This window comes from Melanaphis sacchari, unplaced genomic scaffold (assembly GCF_002803265.2).
Source record: "Melanaphis sacchari strain LSU unplaced genomic scaffold, SCAv2.0 Contig10_pilon_pilon, whole genome shotgun sequence".
Classification (NCBI taxonomy): Eukaryota; Metazoa; Arthropoda; class Insecta; order Hemiptera; family Aphididae; genus Melanaphis; species Melanaphis sacchari.
In genome coordinates this window covers 3845966-3866537 of record NW_020270420.1, presented here as the reverse complement: position 1 = coordinate 3866537, position 20572 = coordinate 3845966, and the positions used below count along the sequence as shown (strand labels likewise).

The 20572-nt window shown below is 24.7% G+C and overlaps 1 protein-coding gene across 1 annotated transcript; it reads right to left on the bottom strand.

Annotated features, from left to right (window-relative positions):
• Positions 1–324: 324 nt before the first annotated feature.
• Positions 325–3421, bottom strand: LOC112603544 (STE20-related kinase adapter protein alpha). Its single transcript, XM_025352160.1, has 3 exons — positions 2738–3421; positions 2156–2675; positions 325–721 (listed from the first exon to the last, which is right to left on the bottom strand). The coding sequence occupies exons 1-3, from the start codon at positions 3139–3141 to the stop codon at positions 536–538; spliced, it is 1110 nt and encodes a 369-aa protein (XP_025207945.1). The 5' UTR covers positions 3142–3421; the 3' UTR covers positions 325–535.
• Positions 3422–20572: the final 17151 nt, after the last annotated feature.

Genomic DNA, 20572 nt, shown 5'->3' with positions numbered 1-20572 from the left:
AGCACCAAATAAATATAACATTGTGTTTAGTACCATGTCATACCTAACAATATAAGATAGTTATTTAATTTATTAAAAGCAAATAGTATAGTTTTATGATTAAGTATATCCTTTAAGAACTAATACAAAATGCTTAGTACCTATTGTTTTCAATTAAAATTCATGAAAAATGTTTTGTAGAACTGAAGTACTTATTGGCAAAAAGAAGAATTACTATTAACTATTATATATCATAAATAGCAATAACAGTCATGCATTAAAATTAAATATTAAACTGAATTAAATTTAACATTAAACAGAAATTTTTATTAAAATTTAAGCAGAAATTAATTTGAATATGTATGTTAAGAGTCAATTTTAGATAAATAATCTACTTAAAATAAATCTTCAGTATTTGTGTAGGTACTATATCGATCAAAATATTATATATATATGTTTAAAGAATCATATTTTTAGACTAGCTACTGATCTATATTGCATACAATATGATAGGGATGAACACTTGCTAATGAATACTAATACTGGTAATAGGCATTTATAATGTTGATACAACATCATTAAGGTCAAAATCCCAGGCATAAGTCAACAAGTCAAGATCACTCAATTGTTGTGACATGCCTCCAATAGAAGCGAGATCATCACTTATTTCTGCAACATTTGTCTTCAGCAGTGGTACAGCAGGCCGTAATAAATCTGTAACTTTTACATTCACTCTTTTCACCTATAAAATAGAATTAAGAATTACATTTTCACTAAATATTCATACACAAATTTAAATTTCACCAATTATTAAGACGATGACTGCTAATTTTTGTTACCTTCATTTTCAAGTATATAAAGCTGTGTCCAAATCAGTAGTTTTTCAATTATTATTAAGCCACAAACATTTAATTAAAATTTGAATTATTATAATAATATTTTTGTTATATATATATTATGGTAATACCCCACTTACAGCATATATACGTTTCAAATTTGTTGAGACATGAAAATAAAGAAAAAATTATTTCTTGTCATCAAAATGGGTGAGTACTAGAGGTTTAATGATTTAATCAAGCATAACTGTAAACACCTAATATTGACCCATATATTTCTAGGGGTCAACAACCATATTGTGAACCACAGACAAAGAATATAATTATTAAAAACATAATTCTGACATTTTTGCTAATAAAGTTCCAGATTTTCTGTTAATAGTAGTTATATTTTAATGTCATCAATATTGTCAAAAAACTTGTATTTCTAAATTTCCAATAAATGGATCTATAATCTGGACATAGTTTATTACAGTTAATTCATAATAAGAAATTTACATTTAGTTTCATCAATTTTAATATAAAAGTGAATTGACCTACTACCAAATTTAAAAGTAACAAAATTGTCTATTATTTTGATGGTATATTTTGTTGATATTTCAACAAGGTAATACGTAAAACATTACTATTTAAAAATTATCACATGTTGTTTCAGAATAAAAAAATAAAAATTTTAAACAGAAAAGAGATAATGTGGCTCTAATGAAGCTCTATAATAGATTTAATTTACTTTAACATCAAAACAAACAAAATTAAAATTGAATTTTTAAATATGCATTTGCCATATTACTAATTGGTAAGACCAAGACAAAAAAGTGTACGTAATGTTAAGTATAGTCAAATCTTAATAATTAGGTGTATACAAATAAAATACATAATAGAATTTCTAAAATAAAATTTTTCAAATGTTAGATGAGAATTTACATTTTTACATATCTACTTTATATTTCTGTTTAAAACCTATTGGTTTTTATTTATTAAGTTCATACATATTTTTTTTATTTGTTATTTTATTATGGTAATTAAGCATTTAAAAAATATTTTTTAAATTGTATTACTTGGACTTCAGTCAATGTTTTAATCACATAACTGATTATTTTAAAAATTATTAATGAAGTATTCTGAATTATATGATTAAGTTTTTAAGACATTTTAAAAATCTTAGAATGTTTTGATTTATATAGAATATAGAAAATATTTTTTGGAACATGAAATAAATAAATAAATATTGGAATTTTGAAGATATAAATATTAAATAATAATGTCGTAAAATATAACGGTTGTGCAATAGTTACTAATATATATATGCACATTAAAAAATATGTATAATTACAACATACTTGTTTAGTAAAAGTATGAGCCAACAAATTGGGTGCAGAAGGTCTACTTTCTGGATCTCGTTGACAACACAATTCAACAAGATTATGAAACTCTTCTGTAAACATCCTTGTATACACAGTGCTCACAGGGGCTGTATTCACACCAATTGTTTCTTCAGACTGGTATCCATTATCAGCTACATTATCTTCATATGGATAGCATGTAGTGCAGTCAAGCAAGTGTGGAATTAGACCTTTAACTTTTTGTGTAAGCATAAGCGTGGTATCAGTTTCAGCAAAAGGAACGAAACCATTTGCCAGTTCACATGATGTTATGCCTATACTGTAAATATCAGACTTTTCGTTGTACCCAAGCAAATTTTGTTCGAGCATCTCGGGACTAGACCAATTCAAGTTGTTAGCAGATTGCAGTGGCAAGGAATGTAAATTTGACCGTTTATTGATTGGACACATGCTACGTAAACCTGATAAGCATGCATGTCCATCTGCACGTATCAATATATGACCTGCTTTTATAGCCCTGAAGGAAAAAAAAACTGTAAAAATATTGATTAATATTGGTAATGGAGAAAAACTACCGACCTATGTACGAGTCCTTTATTGTGTATATACTCTAGTCCTTGCAGAACATCCCTGAGCACAAATGCTATAACAGTTTCTGGTAATCCTTCCTCAAAATGGTTGCGCAACAAGTCTCTGCATGAACCATATCCCATGAGTGGGAACACAACGTACAGTTGACTTTTGTCCAAAAAAGAAGTCACATACGGTATGAGGTTCGGATGCATCAACTGTCTAGTATTGTAGATCTCATCCTGTATAAGCTGACAGTCAGTTTTCGACATGCTGTCTAAGTTGAAGTTTTTCATTGCCACCAGGTTGCCGCTCTTGTTGTGTTTGCCCAGGAACACAACAGCCCGGTCCGAGAAACAAGATCCTAAAACTGAGCACATGGTATACTGCTTCAAATCCGGTTCGAAGTTCATGTTGCGACACGGGTTTCAAATACTCAGTGAACGAGAGAACGATGATCCAATTTTCGCCGGTATACTTATGGGTGAGTAAGAATTGCTTAATGTTATTTGTTGTGTACGCGCATAGAAACAAAACTCAAACAACTACAGTAAAATTAATAATACAAAATTAAATTAAATTTAAAGTTTCATTTGCTTATCGATTATTTATAATGTAAAATGTAAATCATAAATACTAAACATCATAATTTACAATATTATCGTTTTAGGTACAGCATAGCATATAGGAAAATCGTTTTGATAACACGCTCGACTGTGATTGCGTGAGTAAATTTGTAGTCCGACAATAGCCGGATCGTTATCACCACCCGCACAATCATATGTTTTTATTTAGGTATGTATGATCATTATAAATAGGTACGCCTTGTAATACTTCAAGTCGGTACCTGTTTACGACAGACGGATAGACGGTAAGAAACTTATACACTATTATAGGCTCATGATTAAATTTTACTATAATTACTTATAATAAGCTTATAATAATAATTACCTATATCAATATCATTCAGTTATACAGATCCGGGTTAAGGTCCAATGCTGCCATGGAGAAAACAATTTTTGCCGCTTATTCTTCTACCCCCTTCTCACAATCAGAAAAAAAATTGTTTAACTAGTTTAACTTATTCATGTATCCATAAATACACCTGAATAAATTATTTTTAAAATGCGATTTAACTCAAATTGAAAATATATTACAAGTAAATATTAATAAGTTAAATAATTATAATACCTAATAGATTTACAACACTATAGTCAAAATCATTTATAATTATCTTATGATTTATAGTTTAAATAAATGAAATTATTCTGTAGATAGGTACGTAGGTATTTATTTAAATATAATTTTTCTGGGTTTCGTTGTAGCAAATTTATGTATTAGACATTAGTTCTTCCCGCTTCATATCTTTAACCAAATTAGATTTAATACATAATATCGACAAATTATATTACCGTAACTTATTTTACTATTATCAATATAGTAGGTAGAATTAATTTTTGATATAAACATTGCACATGTCATTATGTGAAAAAAATAAAATAATATGCGTTAAAAGTTTCAAGTACCACAAGGGTATACGTTTAAGCAAAATAATTAAAATTGTTATTCTTTGATTATTTATTTAATTTCATTTAAATTTGAACTTAACGCGATTAAATAAAAATTGTTTTTATATATTTTACAGCATAAACTAATAATTATGGGAAACTTTTTATTAAGTTGTCAATTCTTAGCTATAAAAATTGACCATTTTATAAATTTTTGATTATACACAATTTTTGTAAATGTTTACCTATTATTTTGATGAAGTTTTTTTATAATTTGAACTTTAAATGCTTAAAAAAAATAATGTATAATGTAATTTTGATATTTTTTAATTTATAAATGAAAATCTTATGAGGAACCTTGTATTAAATTTTCAAATAGTTTTTGTCAAAATAAATAGCAAAAAACTAAAAAAATTTAAAATTATAAATTCCTATAAATTGTTCAAGAAGAATTTAAATATATTGAAAAATTTATTATTCATAACAAATACTTAATAAAAATTTCAAATATCTATGGTTATTTGTTTTTGAGTTACATTAAAAACTAAAATTGATTTTGTCAAATACTGATTTTAAATAAGATTTCTCCTTATCCTTATTTTTTTCGTTTTTGCTTCTAAAAAATACTGAGAATATTTATTTTCTCTCCTCCGAAGTACTAACTAGGCTTTTATTCATTACTGTTATAAATTTACTGTTAACACGATGAATGTATAAAATATTCATACATGATAAGGTACTTATTTAAGCTTTTCTAGCGTAAAAAAATATATTTCGTTGCAAAGAAACTTTAAGATGATTGAATACTGTATAAATAAATTTTATACAACTGGATAATTATAGTTTCAGTAAGTGCTTACATAGTTTATAATATTTATTTTTATGAGTCATAAAAAGTAAAAATATCCTTTGATATTTTAATAATTATATGTAATGGTTATACAGAAATAAAATATAATGATATTTTACCAACATTTCGATTAATCTAAAATAAAACAACTAATATCTACATTGAAACACAAACAATAAAAAAATAAAACATATATCAATGTAGAATTATAGAACACCCTTCATTAAGTCAATACGTTTTTTCGCTCTTATCAAGAAATCAAGACTTTAAACTAATATGTATACAAGTGAATGTTTATTTTGTTTTATGATTTATCAGCTATATTCGTTTATTTTGCATATTTACATAATATAATGTCGGATATTAAACACTAAATTATAAAACTATATTTTCATTATTTTTACAACTGGCATTATTAAGCTATCTTAAATTAAACAGTTATTTCAGCTATTCGATTTATTCATATATTCTATAATCGCCATAAGACTACGTATTATTTAATAATATAATATAATAGATTTGTAGATCATCAAAAAATTTAATAGAATAATATTCGAATTTGCGAACTCGAAAATCGAAGGAAAATATTCAATTCTGATTCATGCAATGAGGATATTATAAATCAACAGTCTATATTATGTCATGAGAAATTCCATTAAAATGAAAATGAATATTTTTCTAACCAAAATTTAAATAAACTTTTGTTGTAAATGAGGAATATTAGCGAAAGGTGTTCAAACACATGTAACTGATTTGTCTAGAAGGTCAGTTGAGAGGCGTAGACAAACTATTAATCATATTATAATTTAAAACAATTTTGATCAAAGATTTTTTCATTACAAATATTACAGAGATTCATCAAAAGCTCCATTTTAAAGCTTAAAATTAAAAAAGCTTAATGTTTTATATTTTTTAAGACTGTAATATCAATTGGTCACCTGCTGGTATTTTTTAATTAAATTGAATTTTTATTATCTCAACACCATTAACTTAACTATATCCCCATAAAAAATAGAAAATAAATTACATAAATTTTGTAGTTTCTAATATAAAGTCCATATAATGATTATATATATATATATATATATATATAAATATAATCGGAATCACATATAATTTGTAAATGTCGAACTCAAATTCAAATAATTTTTTATTATTAATTTTTATATATATTTTTTTTAGTATAAGTTAAAATAAGTATCTAGTTTTTAATAAATAAATTAATATTTGAATTGACTTAAATTATAAAATTAATTTATACTAGCGAGTTTTAATAAAAATAAATAAAGTATTTAGAAAATTGTTATATTCAATTAAAATTAAAATTATAGATAACTATTCATTTTTTTTTTTTTTTATAAGTTCATTCCATTTTATGTTTAAAACATAATTAATAACTATGTTAATTGATCATGTGGTAATTTATAATATTAGTCATTAACTACAAGATATGAGAAATATGAAACTACCACAAACCTTTTTGAGTAAAAGATCTATAAAAACTATAAATTAAGTCCTTATGAATTGATTTTATATATTTATTATTATTTAAGAACAACGATTGGAGTATAGACCATAAATTAAATCTTTAATATTAAAAAAAAATAAATAATATCAGCATTCTTTTATTATAAAACGTTAATTATTACAACATACTTGAATATTGAGAACATTTAAAATTAATGCAATTCAAAAACTACGTAGGTTACAGTAGTTACAGTAAATTATCAGAAAAATAAAATTGTGAATGATTTTAACCATAGTTATTGAATTGTTGTTATAATGTTGGCTAATTTAACTCATTTTTAATAACGGATGCGAAAAAAATGGCAATAGGGGAAATTCCCCTATATTAATACATTTTTTCTTATAATAATTGAAACCAAGAAATATTTGTTCTTTGGTTCGCATCGAAGTATAATAATAATAATAAAAAAAAAATGCTCTGTACAATAATTAGTTTTATTACATTCATTATATTCATGCAGCCATAATAATATTTTATTAACATATTATAAATATATGATTTGTTTTTATTGTGTGTTGATAAAATAACAAAATTATACACAGTAGTCTCAACCTCGAATATAATGTTTGTTTTAAAATTTCAGTAAAATTAAAAATACATTGATTTTTCAATGATATTTATCATTATGATAACACTTTTTCAAATATTAAAACAACTCATAAATGCCATATACTATATCATATATTGATTAGAAATCAGTTCTTTCGGAATTTTCACTTAGTTTTCCTAATCACTATAAAAATGTTAAATAACTATAAAAATTAAGAGTTTAAGTTAGTTTTATTCATATTGTTCAGAATCGTTTTTCAAATGCGATAATAATAAATAAATATAATAATAAACAATATGAGCAAGGTAAGATTATAAACTAATATATAGGTACTAGCTACATTTTAATTCTGTCTAGTTTTTAAAATATTAATTTAATGATTTTCTTTTCTAAAATAACTGCACTATAATTACATTACTACGAATAATACTACTTATTATATTTATTAGTGAATAATATGGTCTAGTCAATAGATTAAAACTCAATACTCAAATTAGATATCTTTATTAAAGCGTTTTGATAATCAAATACACACACGTATATCGAGACGTAGGTACCTATAACATATTTTGTACTTTTAAACTTCCATTTTAATTAGAGGGGAAAAAAATAATTTCAATAGTAAAGGATTATTAATAATAAACTTAGAGTTTTTAATTTAATATAGTTATAAATCGTTATAAATACATGGTTTATAACATATCAAATTTATTATAATCGAAGTTGGTTCATAATGAGTCTCAATGAAAATCATAATACTAAAATTAAATTGCATCACTTGTGTATTTAAATGAATTATAAAAAACAAAACATTTTAAAGTTTTAATTCTACCAGACTTATTAATACAATTAGATTAATGTACATTAGTGTGATAAATATTAGGAATTTAGAGAGAGGAAAAGCCCTCAAAATAATCTCCGAGAAAAAGCCCTTTACTCTTTAGTAAATAATTATTAAGTAAATGAAGCTTTATATAATATGCAAGTATAGCTGCATATTTTATTCTATATTGTTTATTGTATATAATTTTTTTTCTAGAAGTGTATAAATTTTGTGTTGGTTTTTTTTTTTGCTGAGCCTTTTTTTTCAAATATCAAATATTAACTATTTAAATTAATTATAGTTCAATACGCTGAAAAATAAAATATTATAATACATATTAGTGTAGTAAGTCCTACGTCGTAATAATAATAATCAAATTCTTAAAAAACCTAACCTAACGCTAAGAGCTTTCGTTAAAATACAAAAACACTTGAAATTTTTACTGCAGTAAATATAAATAATATACAGGTATTTTAGATGCACGGTGACTTTATAAAATGGGCGTAACATTCATATAAAAATAAAACTGTTTCGTGACATAAGTTATTTAAAATTCTGAAAATAAAATCAATAGATAGTATAAATCGATATTTTTTAATACTGAATTACGAATACATCTTTGTATAATAAATCACTATGAATTTTAATAAAAACAAATAAGGTGAAGTAAAGCAAAGATTTGCTTTCGTAAAAATATGTTTACGTTTATCTTATAACAACATATTTCTTTCTAAGATATGCGATCTTGTCTGGTTGGTTTAATAATACATGTATGTATTATGATTCAAAGAAAAATAGAAAGAAACTTATACAGAGGGGGTGAAAACTTCAGTTAAGATTTGTTTAAGATTTAGTTTTGACTTCAAAAACACAAATAGTACACAAAACCTGTCCAGTGTTAAAATGACCGATGAGCTTTTGAATAAATACATTGACGTTCAAAACACGTACGATAGTTTTTATTCAGATACCGCAATGCTATCATTTTTCTCTCACTCACCTATCCAGAAGTTGACTTTATTATATATTTATTTATTTATTTTTTTAAATCATCACTCATAAATAATTATCTTTACCTAAAATTAGGTTATAATATACATTATACAATATTTCCATAAGTTTGTAAAATAACAAATACAGAAAAGATTTTAAAGAAAAATTCAATTAATTCAATAAACTCCCTAATAGATAAAACATAAAAATCACAAAAGAAAAAATTACTTCGTTACGTTAACTAATAACAAATAACTCATTAATATTATAGTTTAGTAAATATTTTTTTTATTTAAGTACGAATTTAATATTCACTATTAATTCATCAGGACATCGAACTACCTATAGGTAATCAACATTAATATTCTTTTATGTATGCAATTGAATCTCTTAATAACTTATAACTTCAATTATAAGTAAACTATGTCTAGAAGAAATAGAAGAAATGACATATTAGAATTTTTTTTTTATTTTCATTTACTTAGGTATACTTTTCAATTGCGTGTTACAATTAGGTATGTGTGTTTCTGCAGTCTGTTATCATCTTTTGGGACAATACAAATTCTTCAATCATAAAATTTAGAGTTAGTTTCTAATAGAAAATTGGATCTAGTTTAGGGTAACCATATTTAAAAAAATAAAAAACAGGACAAAAAATAATAGTCATAATATTTTTAAATTAATATTTATTATATTTTTTTTGTTGATTTTTAACTATGAAAAAATATATTTTTTAAATTATTAAAAATTAAAATTTAGAAACATAAAAACATTATTTTGAAAAACATAAAATAACATGGTTAAATTAAATTAATACTTTTCAAAATTTTCTTTAATCATGTATTTTAGTATTTTACTTAAAAAAATAAAAATGTAAAAAGTAGAAACGATACCGAGTCATTGAACTCATTGTTTATATGTTAGTAATTAATTTGTCAGCTGTAGATTTGAAATGGTATTTCAAGGCGGGCGGTATGTCATGTACGCAATTGAATTCTATTATCGGATATTAAATTTTCGATAACGAGAGAGTAGCATATAATCTTAGTCACTACCTGTGAACCGTTAGTTGATGATTATTGCGAATGCCAATCGCAAGTCTTGTATAGGCAACACGGTTGCCTGGAATATCGGTTTTACTTATAATTAATGTTGTGTATTATTATTATAATTTTTTATATATGTAACTTGGCTAATAACAAACAAAAGCTAATAACCACACTTGGTTACATTTAAGGCTAAACAAATATTTGAATACATTACCATTGTGTATTTGTGTAATTCATTCTTTAAAATCGTGTTTTGTCCAAAGTAATGAATTCTTGTATAATCGATGTATAAGTATATAATATTATAATGTTTTTCCAGAAATTTGTAACTGGAAATAATATTGTTACGTATTTTTTTTTAAATTGAAGATAGTTATACCGAGGATATTAAAACAAAAAAAAATGAACATGAAATATATAATTATATTATTTTTATTATTATGTGTTAGTTTGGCTGGTAATGTATATTCAATTGCGAAATTAGTAAGTACTAAGTTTAAAATGTATAAAAATTATTATAATTATTATTTTTTTTAACGAATTCGAGAATAAAACAACTATAGAAAAAAAACAAAGCAATTTTAAAAGAAATTGATGGGATGAAGAAACAATTAATGAATTGGAAAAACAACCTTTACCAACTATAGAAACCGATGATAAAAAATATTGCAGCATCTCGTTAGCCCTTATTGAAGGGTGTTCCCAAGTTCTCAAATTATATCATGCCAATGGACAAAATATTCCGAAATACAGAGAACATTCTAATATAATGAAAAATTCTAATGGGTCAGGTAATATTATTAATAATTACAACATAATTGTTAACAATACGAATTGTAAGATCCATCAAACAAGTCCATAATAATTGCTGCTCATGAGTCACGTCGTCCGGTGAGTTTCCGGTGGATCTTTTTAACCCAACAAGCACCGCCGATCCACGTTAGTAGTATGTTTAAGTATGTTCTGGATCCCTCGCAAAACCAATGAATCCTGCTACCCTGCCTAGCTAATAGCTCTATGCTATCACGTACATACCCGGCCATGCTCGGTCCGACCCCTCCTCTCCCATCCATAACTATTACTTACGAGCTCGGTTGTGCCCCCTTCCCATCCGTCATATCGTGTGGTATCCACCCTTCTAAGTAAAGTTGTATTAAAACTTATGTGAAATAAAGACATGATGTATATAAAAATATATTTTATTCATTGAAATAATATTAAGTTTTACAATAAATATTTACATTGTTTTTACTTTGCCATTAAATGGATTATAAGTTATAATTTGGTCATATAATATTAAACAATATGCCGAAGTGGAGGCTGAAACGCTTCTTCGATCTCAATCTCAATCCTTAGATCAACAGTTGACGTTTTTACATTATCGTTCTGTTTGCGCATATAGTCATATCCACAACTAAAATCGGCGATAGTTTTTTGAAATCTGATCGAGTCAATAGAGGAGTAAAATTATCACGACCATACTAGGATTTCTGGAACTCGGTAGGTATATGCGCGGTTTAAGGTAGCCATATTGTTCTTAGTAAATTAACTTTGAAAATCTTCGAAGGGAATACTTCAGAATTTAAATAAACTTTCAAGTTTTTGATTATACAATAATCAAAACATGACATTGCTTTACTCATACTAGTCATACTGTTTTTCCTATCAGTCTGAAATCCGAATATAACATATCGAGGTTTTTTTAATTTCAAAATATGTGAGACGACGCTTGTGTTCAACATGGAGCTATTATAAATGGCCAAATGGGCTATACTTAGAGTAATAAAATATTTATAAATAATAAAATAATAATTATAATAATAAACATTTTATAAAGAACAGTTTGCGGCTGGTCACGCTGGTCGGTAAATACGTATAATAGTATAATACTATTATAGTAATTATACGTAGGTAAGGTTTACGTCGCCAACAACAATGTGATTCAGTAATAATTATAGTAAAAACAAGAATCCAAAAATACTACTGAAAAGTATAGATTCTTATATTATTCCATTTAATAATGCCATACAAAAATACCTTAAAAAATGACTTTTTTCTAAAATCAATTTCAAAAGTTATAAATTATAACAGTAAGGTAAAAATCGGGACTAATACGGGACAGATTTGAGAATACGGGAAAATAAGCGTCCTGAAAGAAGATTGTTAGGACAACAAGATATAAAGTTGAAATAAAGGACAATCCTATATAAAACAGGACATATGGTCACTAGGTCCTATTATTTGTAAAATTTCGGACTGCACATTTAATTTTACTGCTTTAAACGGAAATTTGATTCTCACTACTGTCTTGAAAAAAGAAATATATTACATATATATAATATGTATATAATTATTTAATACATTAATAAAATACCTTTGACTGATAAAAATGTTTGAAAATTAATAGAAAGAATTAATTATAATGCAGTATAGTTTAAATTTAAAAAATTCAGGAAATACTCATATTTTCTTAGTAGCTGGCATATTATTTGATTTTTGTTTTGTAGACCGAAGTGTATACAGGTTCAGATCGTAGTGCACACTTGTACATTCGTGGTGCACATTGTGTGTCAAAGTGCACATAAAAATAGAACCTGATGGCCACCCTAATAAAAGAGCATGTATTGTTTATATTATTAAATTTATTATTGATGAGCATTGTTTAATATGTTGATCGATTAAATTTATTAAATTATTGTTATTTTATTTTAGAAAATTCAGAGTGTTTTGGAGCAAATTAATAATACTATTGAATGGATTAAATTAAAATTAAATCAGTAGAATAATTTTTTTATGCGATCAAAATAAAATTATAATATAATAAACATGGATCTACATACTTAAAGATACACAAGTACTCAACTGTTTGATGTTTAATGTAGTTTTTTTATTCTTTGATCGGTCTTTGCAATCGGATTTTATCTGCCGATACTATTACGAATATAACGAAGAATGTAAATCTATTAATACCATCATAGGTACTTTAATAATTTACCATGATTGGTTTTCTTTCGCTACACGGATGACACCATATTATTTACTTGTATAATTATCAAAAGAAAATTTGGACCACGATAGTTACGGTTTTACGGTTCCATTAGATTCATTAGAAGGTTGCTGGTTCGGAGTAAGAAATACAATTATATTAATTCAAGTAATTTAAATGATTTACGTTAATTATATACTCCAGCGGGGTGGTGATAGAATTATTCATTTTATAAACGATATAGTTATTGTTTACATGCTTAAATTATTATTATCGACTATTATTTATATGTATAATTTAATAATTACAATGGGTACTTTACCACTACAATATTATTGATAATAAACTGCTTAACATTTTTATAATATGTATTCAGTATTGATATCATTGTGTTACATTTATCACGTCTTATAATTTAAAATTTATTTTTTATTTTTTATAATGAATAAGTACCTAACTTAAAGAATTATTTATTTATATAACATTTTATTTTTAAGAAATATGTGTTAAATCTAAATATGTCTCATAATTTCTACATGAATATTTATTTTGGAAAAAATCATTATTTTAATTTAACCCATTTATATATTATACTTTTTATTTATCATTTATTTTAAAATAAATGATTTTGAGCTTTTATTTGTGCAGTGCTGACAATAAGTGAAAAAAAATATATAAAACAAAAATATCTATAAACAAAAGTGCACAATAAAAGGCAAATAGAAAATGTGTTGTGGGTAAAAAAAAAAAATAAAGAAAAAAAATGAAATTGCAACTATATTGGCGTCACCAAGACGGGTGTAATCCATTCAAATGGCCACACTATCGACTAGGAAAAAATATATTGGCTTGTTTTTTTTTTTTTAAACAGAGATGCAAAAGAAGAAAACATTTTCTGGAAGTTGACAAAGAGGAAATGTCATGATGAAAAATGTGAATCGAATCCAAATAAAAAACCTATGCTGATCCTGACTTTTGCATTGTGTGTTATCATGATGGTAGCTATAGAAGCTTCGTGAAAATGAAAAAAAGACTATATGGACTATTGAAAAGTTATTCATTTATAGTTTTGTATAAAAAATATTATTGAACTAGTTAAATTGAATTTAATATTGAAAAACACTACAAAAATATATAATATAATTTAATAACGTAATGCTACACGCCTATTAAAATGATTGTACTATGACCTATATAGGCAACTATTTAAAATAACAAACCTGCAGTATAATATAACCATATACATTGTACCTAACGACTTAATGTGAACATGTTTAAGTGAACAGAGTTGATCTTAGCTAAATTATCACCCCGAGCTATCGAAATTTTATGGTACCTTCCTTCTTCCTTTGTTAAAAGGTTTATTATATACTCGCTAAACGCTATTAACTTAGTTCAAATTTCAATACAAATTTAAAATGTCTAGCAAATTTGGTTGTACCGACAATTTTTTTTATATTTTGTTAAAAATTACAGGAATTAACTTGTGTCTAGTAGCAAGTAAGTTTAATGTATATGTGATAGAATGCATGTAAAGTTAGTGACTTTCTCTAATAATTGTTTGTATGTCTTTAAAATATCTTTTCATCATAACAAAAGCGCAATCACGTCCCTGATCAATTAAACATTAAATTTTAATTATTAATGTTGTTAACAAACAATTATTTATTCAAATTACAAATTAAATTCACGGTAAATGTCACAAGGCTGACTGGCACGCGGTGGCTAGAAGTTGGATACTTCCATGTAAGATCACAAACCACTGAAACTTTGTTGTGATATAATATAAAAATCTTTAATACAATTATTATTGTGCATAGATACAACCTTTTTATTTATAGTCTGTCTCACGAAAATAAAGTACTGTTTCACGGGGGCTTACCCATTGTGCTTAAAAAAAATTAATTCGTTTTGTGTACAACCCGTTTACGCCAAATTTATTTGCATAAACATTTTACATTAACGAATTCGTAATTTAAAATCGTACAATTGATGATGAATATCGATAGCTTATAATTTTCAAAAAAATATAAACTTATTAACTATTTATTAATTACTTATTGTTTAAAATAATTTGTATTATTATTTTTAAAAAATTCGTACTATTGACTATAATTTAAGTGAAATTGTATTGATTATTATTTGAGGAAGAAATATATTACTTTATTATAATTATACTAGGTAAATTTGGCGCAAATAGGCTGTCAGTAAAAACAAATCCTTTTTATTTTGGCGCAAAAAGGCTGTACCCAAAACGAATTAATTTTTTTAGGCGCGAACGGGCGATGCCCGTTTCACGTATGTAGACTAAGCTACGAACTCATGTCAGACCGAATATGGTGGGGGTATTAATCGTGGAGTGGTGTGGGGATACGCAACAATATGTCAAAATGCAATCCCTTTCTTTCGTCAGGCAGACTATATGAATAAATATTATACTTAATATTACATATTTAATATATACAACATAAAATAAAGGCAAGTATTTATTCGTTTTGATTGTTTAACTTTTATAAAAAGTTTAATCAAATATTTACTGATATACAACAGTATTATTAAAAAATATATGAAAACAAAATTAACTTCACAACGAACAATATATATTTTTTTATACCTAAGTATATGCAATGTATTTTTATGTTTACAATTATAATTAAAATATGGATATATTTCAAATACTTTATGTTATAAAGGTAGTAATAATATAGCAAATTTATAATACCACGCTTAGAAATTTAACAATATAAATTATAAAACTAGGTACTTTGGTATTTCTTAAACTTATTTAAAATATTAGTTTTTCAACTTAAAACTTCTTATTAAATAATATTTAATAGACAATCAATCTGAAATTAATGAACTGCCTATTGTTATTTTCAAAGACTTATTTAGAGTTTTGACGCCTAAAGTAAAGTTTTGATGCTGCTTTTATTTCCCTTTCCTCCATTTACTAAGAAATGAGTCACTGGCAATTATTTTTATTTTTTATTTTATTCTTTCTTTATTTATTCATTGTAACAACTTTATCAGTCTTTATAAATGTTTTATCACTTGGGAAGGGTAATGTTTGCCTAAAGTACTACTACTCTCTTCTCTGAAAAGAGGATTTTTAACGTGTATAGACGTCACACTCTTCAGTGGAGTAGGTCCAGCGATGGTAGGGCGAGCAATCGAATCAAAGACGGGGGAATACAAAGTAGTATTTTTTTACTGTGCCAAAGTTCGAACCGATGACTACGTGAATAATAGTCAGCTTTGTAATCAATGTTTCACACTACCTCACAATGGTAATTATTTGATAATAAAAAAGTTTGAAAACGCTTAATATTTGATAAACATATGTTAGTTTTCAGGTTTTTTTTTTAAAAGAGTTGTTTAATTTTGGAATTTTAGAGTTTTAGAAGTGTATTTTAAAAATATTTTCGATGATTGGGTACATTTTTAGAAGTTTTACAACTTGCGGTAATACTGGTGTTGCTAATAACTTTAAAAAAATTTTCAATAAAATATATTAGTATTTTTTAACCCGCTTTATATATCTTTGATTATTTTGAATAGAAATGTATTTTAAGATCAAGAAGAAAAATTAAAAATTTAACAATCAATTATTTATCATATGACTTATAAGTGTAAAAATGAAGGATCAAAATTATTATTATTTACCTAATTTTTATATTTTAATTAGAGCATTATTTCTATTTTACTTTAAAATACTTTATACAGAAATTATTTTATGGTATGAAGTATGGATGTTTTTTCGGGAATAGGTTTCTAATAATGTTCGAAAAACTTATGAATATAATAATACTTATCAGTTATAATCATAGTAAAACTAAAATTATTCATACAAGTTTGCTCGAATATATTTCCTAAAAATATTTAACTATTTAATAAATAATTTGCATAAGATCGGTCAAAAATGAGAATGTATCTATTAGATAATAAAATAATAATAATAATAATATAAATATAATATATATATATTATTATATTATAATTATAATAATAATATTTTAATTATTCATTCAAATTTTCTTTGATTGACATTAATTTTTGTTTTATTTTTTGAAAAAAGTTGCATAAATTAGTTTTGATTAAAAATATATTTAATTTTTTTTTAATGGTAATTTTTTATATAAGTTGTTTTATTATACCTATTACTAATTTTGGCTTAAATGTATTTAAAAATAAATTATTACTTTTAATAATGAGAACTATTAAGCATAAGGTTTAAGTAGCCAAGTAGGTGTTAAATAGACGGTGATTAAAAATAAGCGTTGCACTTATTTGAATGTTTCAATTCAAGAAAAAATAAAAAATTAAGTATAGATCCCTTGATATGTTCTAAATTATAATATTGAAGGATTTACTAATTTATTACAGTAGAATTCATTTTAAATATAATGGTAGATGATTTAAAATTAACTTAGGATTGTTTTGATGGACGGAGTTAGGTAAAATATTTTATTTTTTAAGTTAAGAGAAATTAGTTATAAGAAATTAGATGACTGTTATGTAAATAAATGGACATTATTTTGTGATTTAGTGTAACCAATTTGACCGATTTTGGTGATTAAATTTAGTCTGAAAATTATTGAGAATATGAACTAGGGCTTTTTGGGAACAATCACATCGCTGTGGGATCTGTTGTCTAATTTACAACATCACGGGAGGTTAAACTCTGAAAGGCTCTCGAACATTACTCTTAAATAATTTGTGTATTCACCACCAATCAATAATATTGGGTATTCTGAAATAACTAGCATCCGACTATGAGAAAATTATATCAAATAACATTTTTGTAAAGAATATAAGAGAAATGAAAATACAATTTACAAATTGTGTTTTATCAATTATTAAAATAGAAAAAAACTAGATTTTTAATTAAACTCTAAACTTGAATTGAGACATAATATAATATTAATATATAGTTTTTATCTTATTAAATAAGTATTTTTTTCTTATTCTTTAAAAAGTTAACAACTGGCTCCACTTAACAAGTTTATATGGAATTTAAATAATATACTTTATACATTTATTATGAAACCAAACCATATAGTATGTACCTAAACGAGACATATATTTGAGTTATCTCATTTAATTATAACTGTCTATATTATATAATATTATTGAGTAAATGTATATTTTAATAACTTTAATATTTTGAAATATAAGTTCGGAATAAAATATCAGTTTTTATTTTAATCGTCAAATCTTCCAGGAAAAATGTCATGAATACTAAATGGGCATAAAATTTGATTAGGAACGTGAATAAAAGTTTGACTTTGGTTAATGGTTTAATGCGTTAGAATAATAAAACCGAAAACTATACGATAACTTTGATAATATTTCGATAAAAAAAATAAATTATTTTATTTCAAACACGTTTTATACTCAAAATTCTCGCATGTATTAAAACGAGAACGATGGTTGGGGTTTATTGCGGTAAGAGTTGACAAGTGACTGTGTAATGTACATGCATATCAACTGAGGTTTCCAAGTTGTTCTGAATCATCTTATTCTCTCGTCAGCTGCTGCAATGTACTGTGTTTAGTATGCTGTATTATTACAATACAGCAGTGAAGGTAGAACTTGGGGTGTAAAATCACAATATATTTTGGAATTACGAAGTCCGCCCTATGCGTTTCATCGCTTAAAAAAATAAATAAAAAAATAAAACATCCGATAATAATACACAATAATGTTATACTCGTTTGTACCGATGACGTCATTTACTGAATTTCTGATTGAGTCGTGTGTTTGTTTTGGATCGGGAATCTGGTGAAGGGGATCGGACTTCCATTATAACAATATGGATTGAGTTTTGGACGTGATTAATGATGTTCGAATGCAAATTTATATCGGAAGAGCACAATGGGACAATATCATCGCGATTATTGTTGCCGGCAATAATTTTAACTATTAACGAAAACAAAGATCTTCAATGAATAATACTACCATTGGATGTAATATACTTTTGCTATTTTTATGATATGATATAATATGTATTGAACTTAATAATATATAATTCTTGAACGAAATTCATTTATTGGTAGATATGGACTATTACCCAAGATCAAGCAATCATTAAATATTATCGTTAGTTATAGATTTTTAAATCTTATTTTTACTTTTATTTATTTATTTATTTATTATTTTGTTATTGTTGAACTATCTTAGTCTGTGAAGTATAAGTTAATAGTTATTAAAAATAAAAAAAATTATTTAAAAATAAATTTTATAGAAATTGTTAATTTGTTACGTTTATAATTCAGAGTTACATGGTAAAACTATTTGAAATTGACATAATAATAATAATAATAATAATAATAATGAGTATTTGAATAATTCGGCATAATAGCTAGTACAATATATATACAATATATATTATTATTGAAATTAAAATTGCTATATAATTATTTAATGACAAATAACTAATAAGTCGTTGAGTGAGGTGTTTTTGGCTTTAGATAAATTATGTAATATTTTGTCAATCATACTATTCGGTGTTAAAATTAAAAGGAATAAATATTTTTCAACATGAAACTCAAATAATTAATTTTGTATTATATTATACCTATTTAGTGGTTATTAATTCCAGTATGAAACATGCAAATCGGTATAAAATAATTCGTAGTATTGGTATACTAGTTAAGTACTGGAGTTGCAAAATGTATGTGAATATCTATCAATAAGGGTTTATTAATTAAACGAATGCAACCAAATAATATAAATACAAATAACATTTAGTAAAATAATTGATTACCATAGATTTCCAAATGGTTACACCAAATTATACATAAACATGTAATAATGTATATTATACTATATAGTTTGAAAATGAATACATTTACTATATGAAGGATTGATTAATTATTGAAATTTATTAAATACTGGGAAAATAATTGATAATTTTATAGCTAAAAAGTTATTTAATTGCTAACTAAATCAATGCTCCAATTTGGTAAATTGACTCAATAAAACAGATAGAATTTACAAATGATTATCAAAATAAGTTAAAATTTAAAATTTAATTTTTGATATTTGATTATAATATTCATGATATTACATAATATATAAAAAAAAATCACTAATAGGTGAAACAATGGCATAAACATGGTATGGAGGGGTATAAATGGGAAGTGAAAATGGATTTTTTCATTATATTAAAACATAATTATGATTGTATATAACATAGATATGTTTTTATGTGTTTTGATATAATCCTTCCTCTTATTTGAAATTTTTATGTTGGTCATTGAATTCCTCTTAGTAAGAAATTTAAACATTGTTATTTAATTTGTATATAGGATATAGAATATAAATAATAGATAGTTAAGTGTAATATTATTTGAGCAATAAATAGTAATAATTTTATAAGTATTAGTAGTTACTGAATAATAAGTAATGTATAGTATTGATTTAATAGATTATACAGTAACATATGTAAAACAATAAAGTGCATTTTTTAGTTTAAGTTATGAAAAAAAAAAAAAAAAAATTAAAGTGTATTCTTATTACTTTATTTTAACATAATAAATACATAAATATGCTATG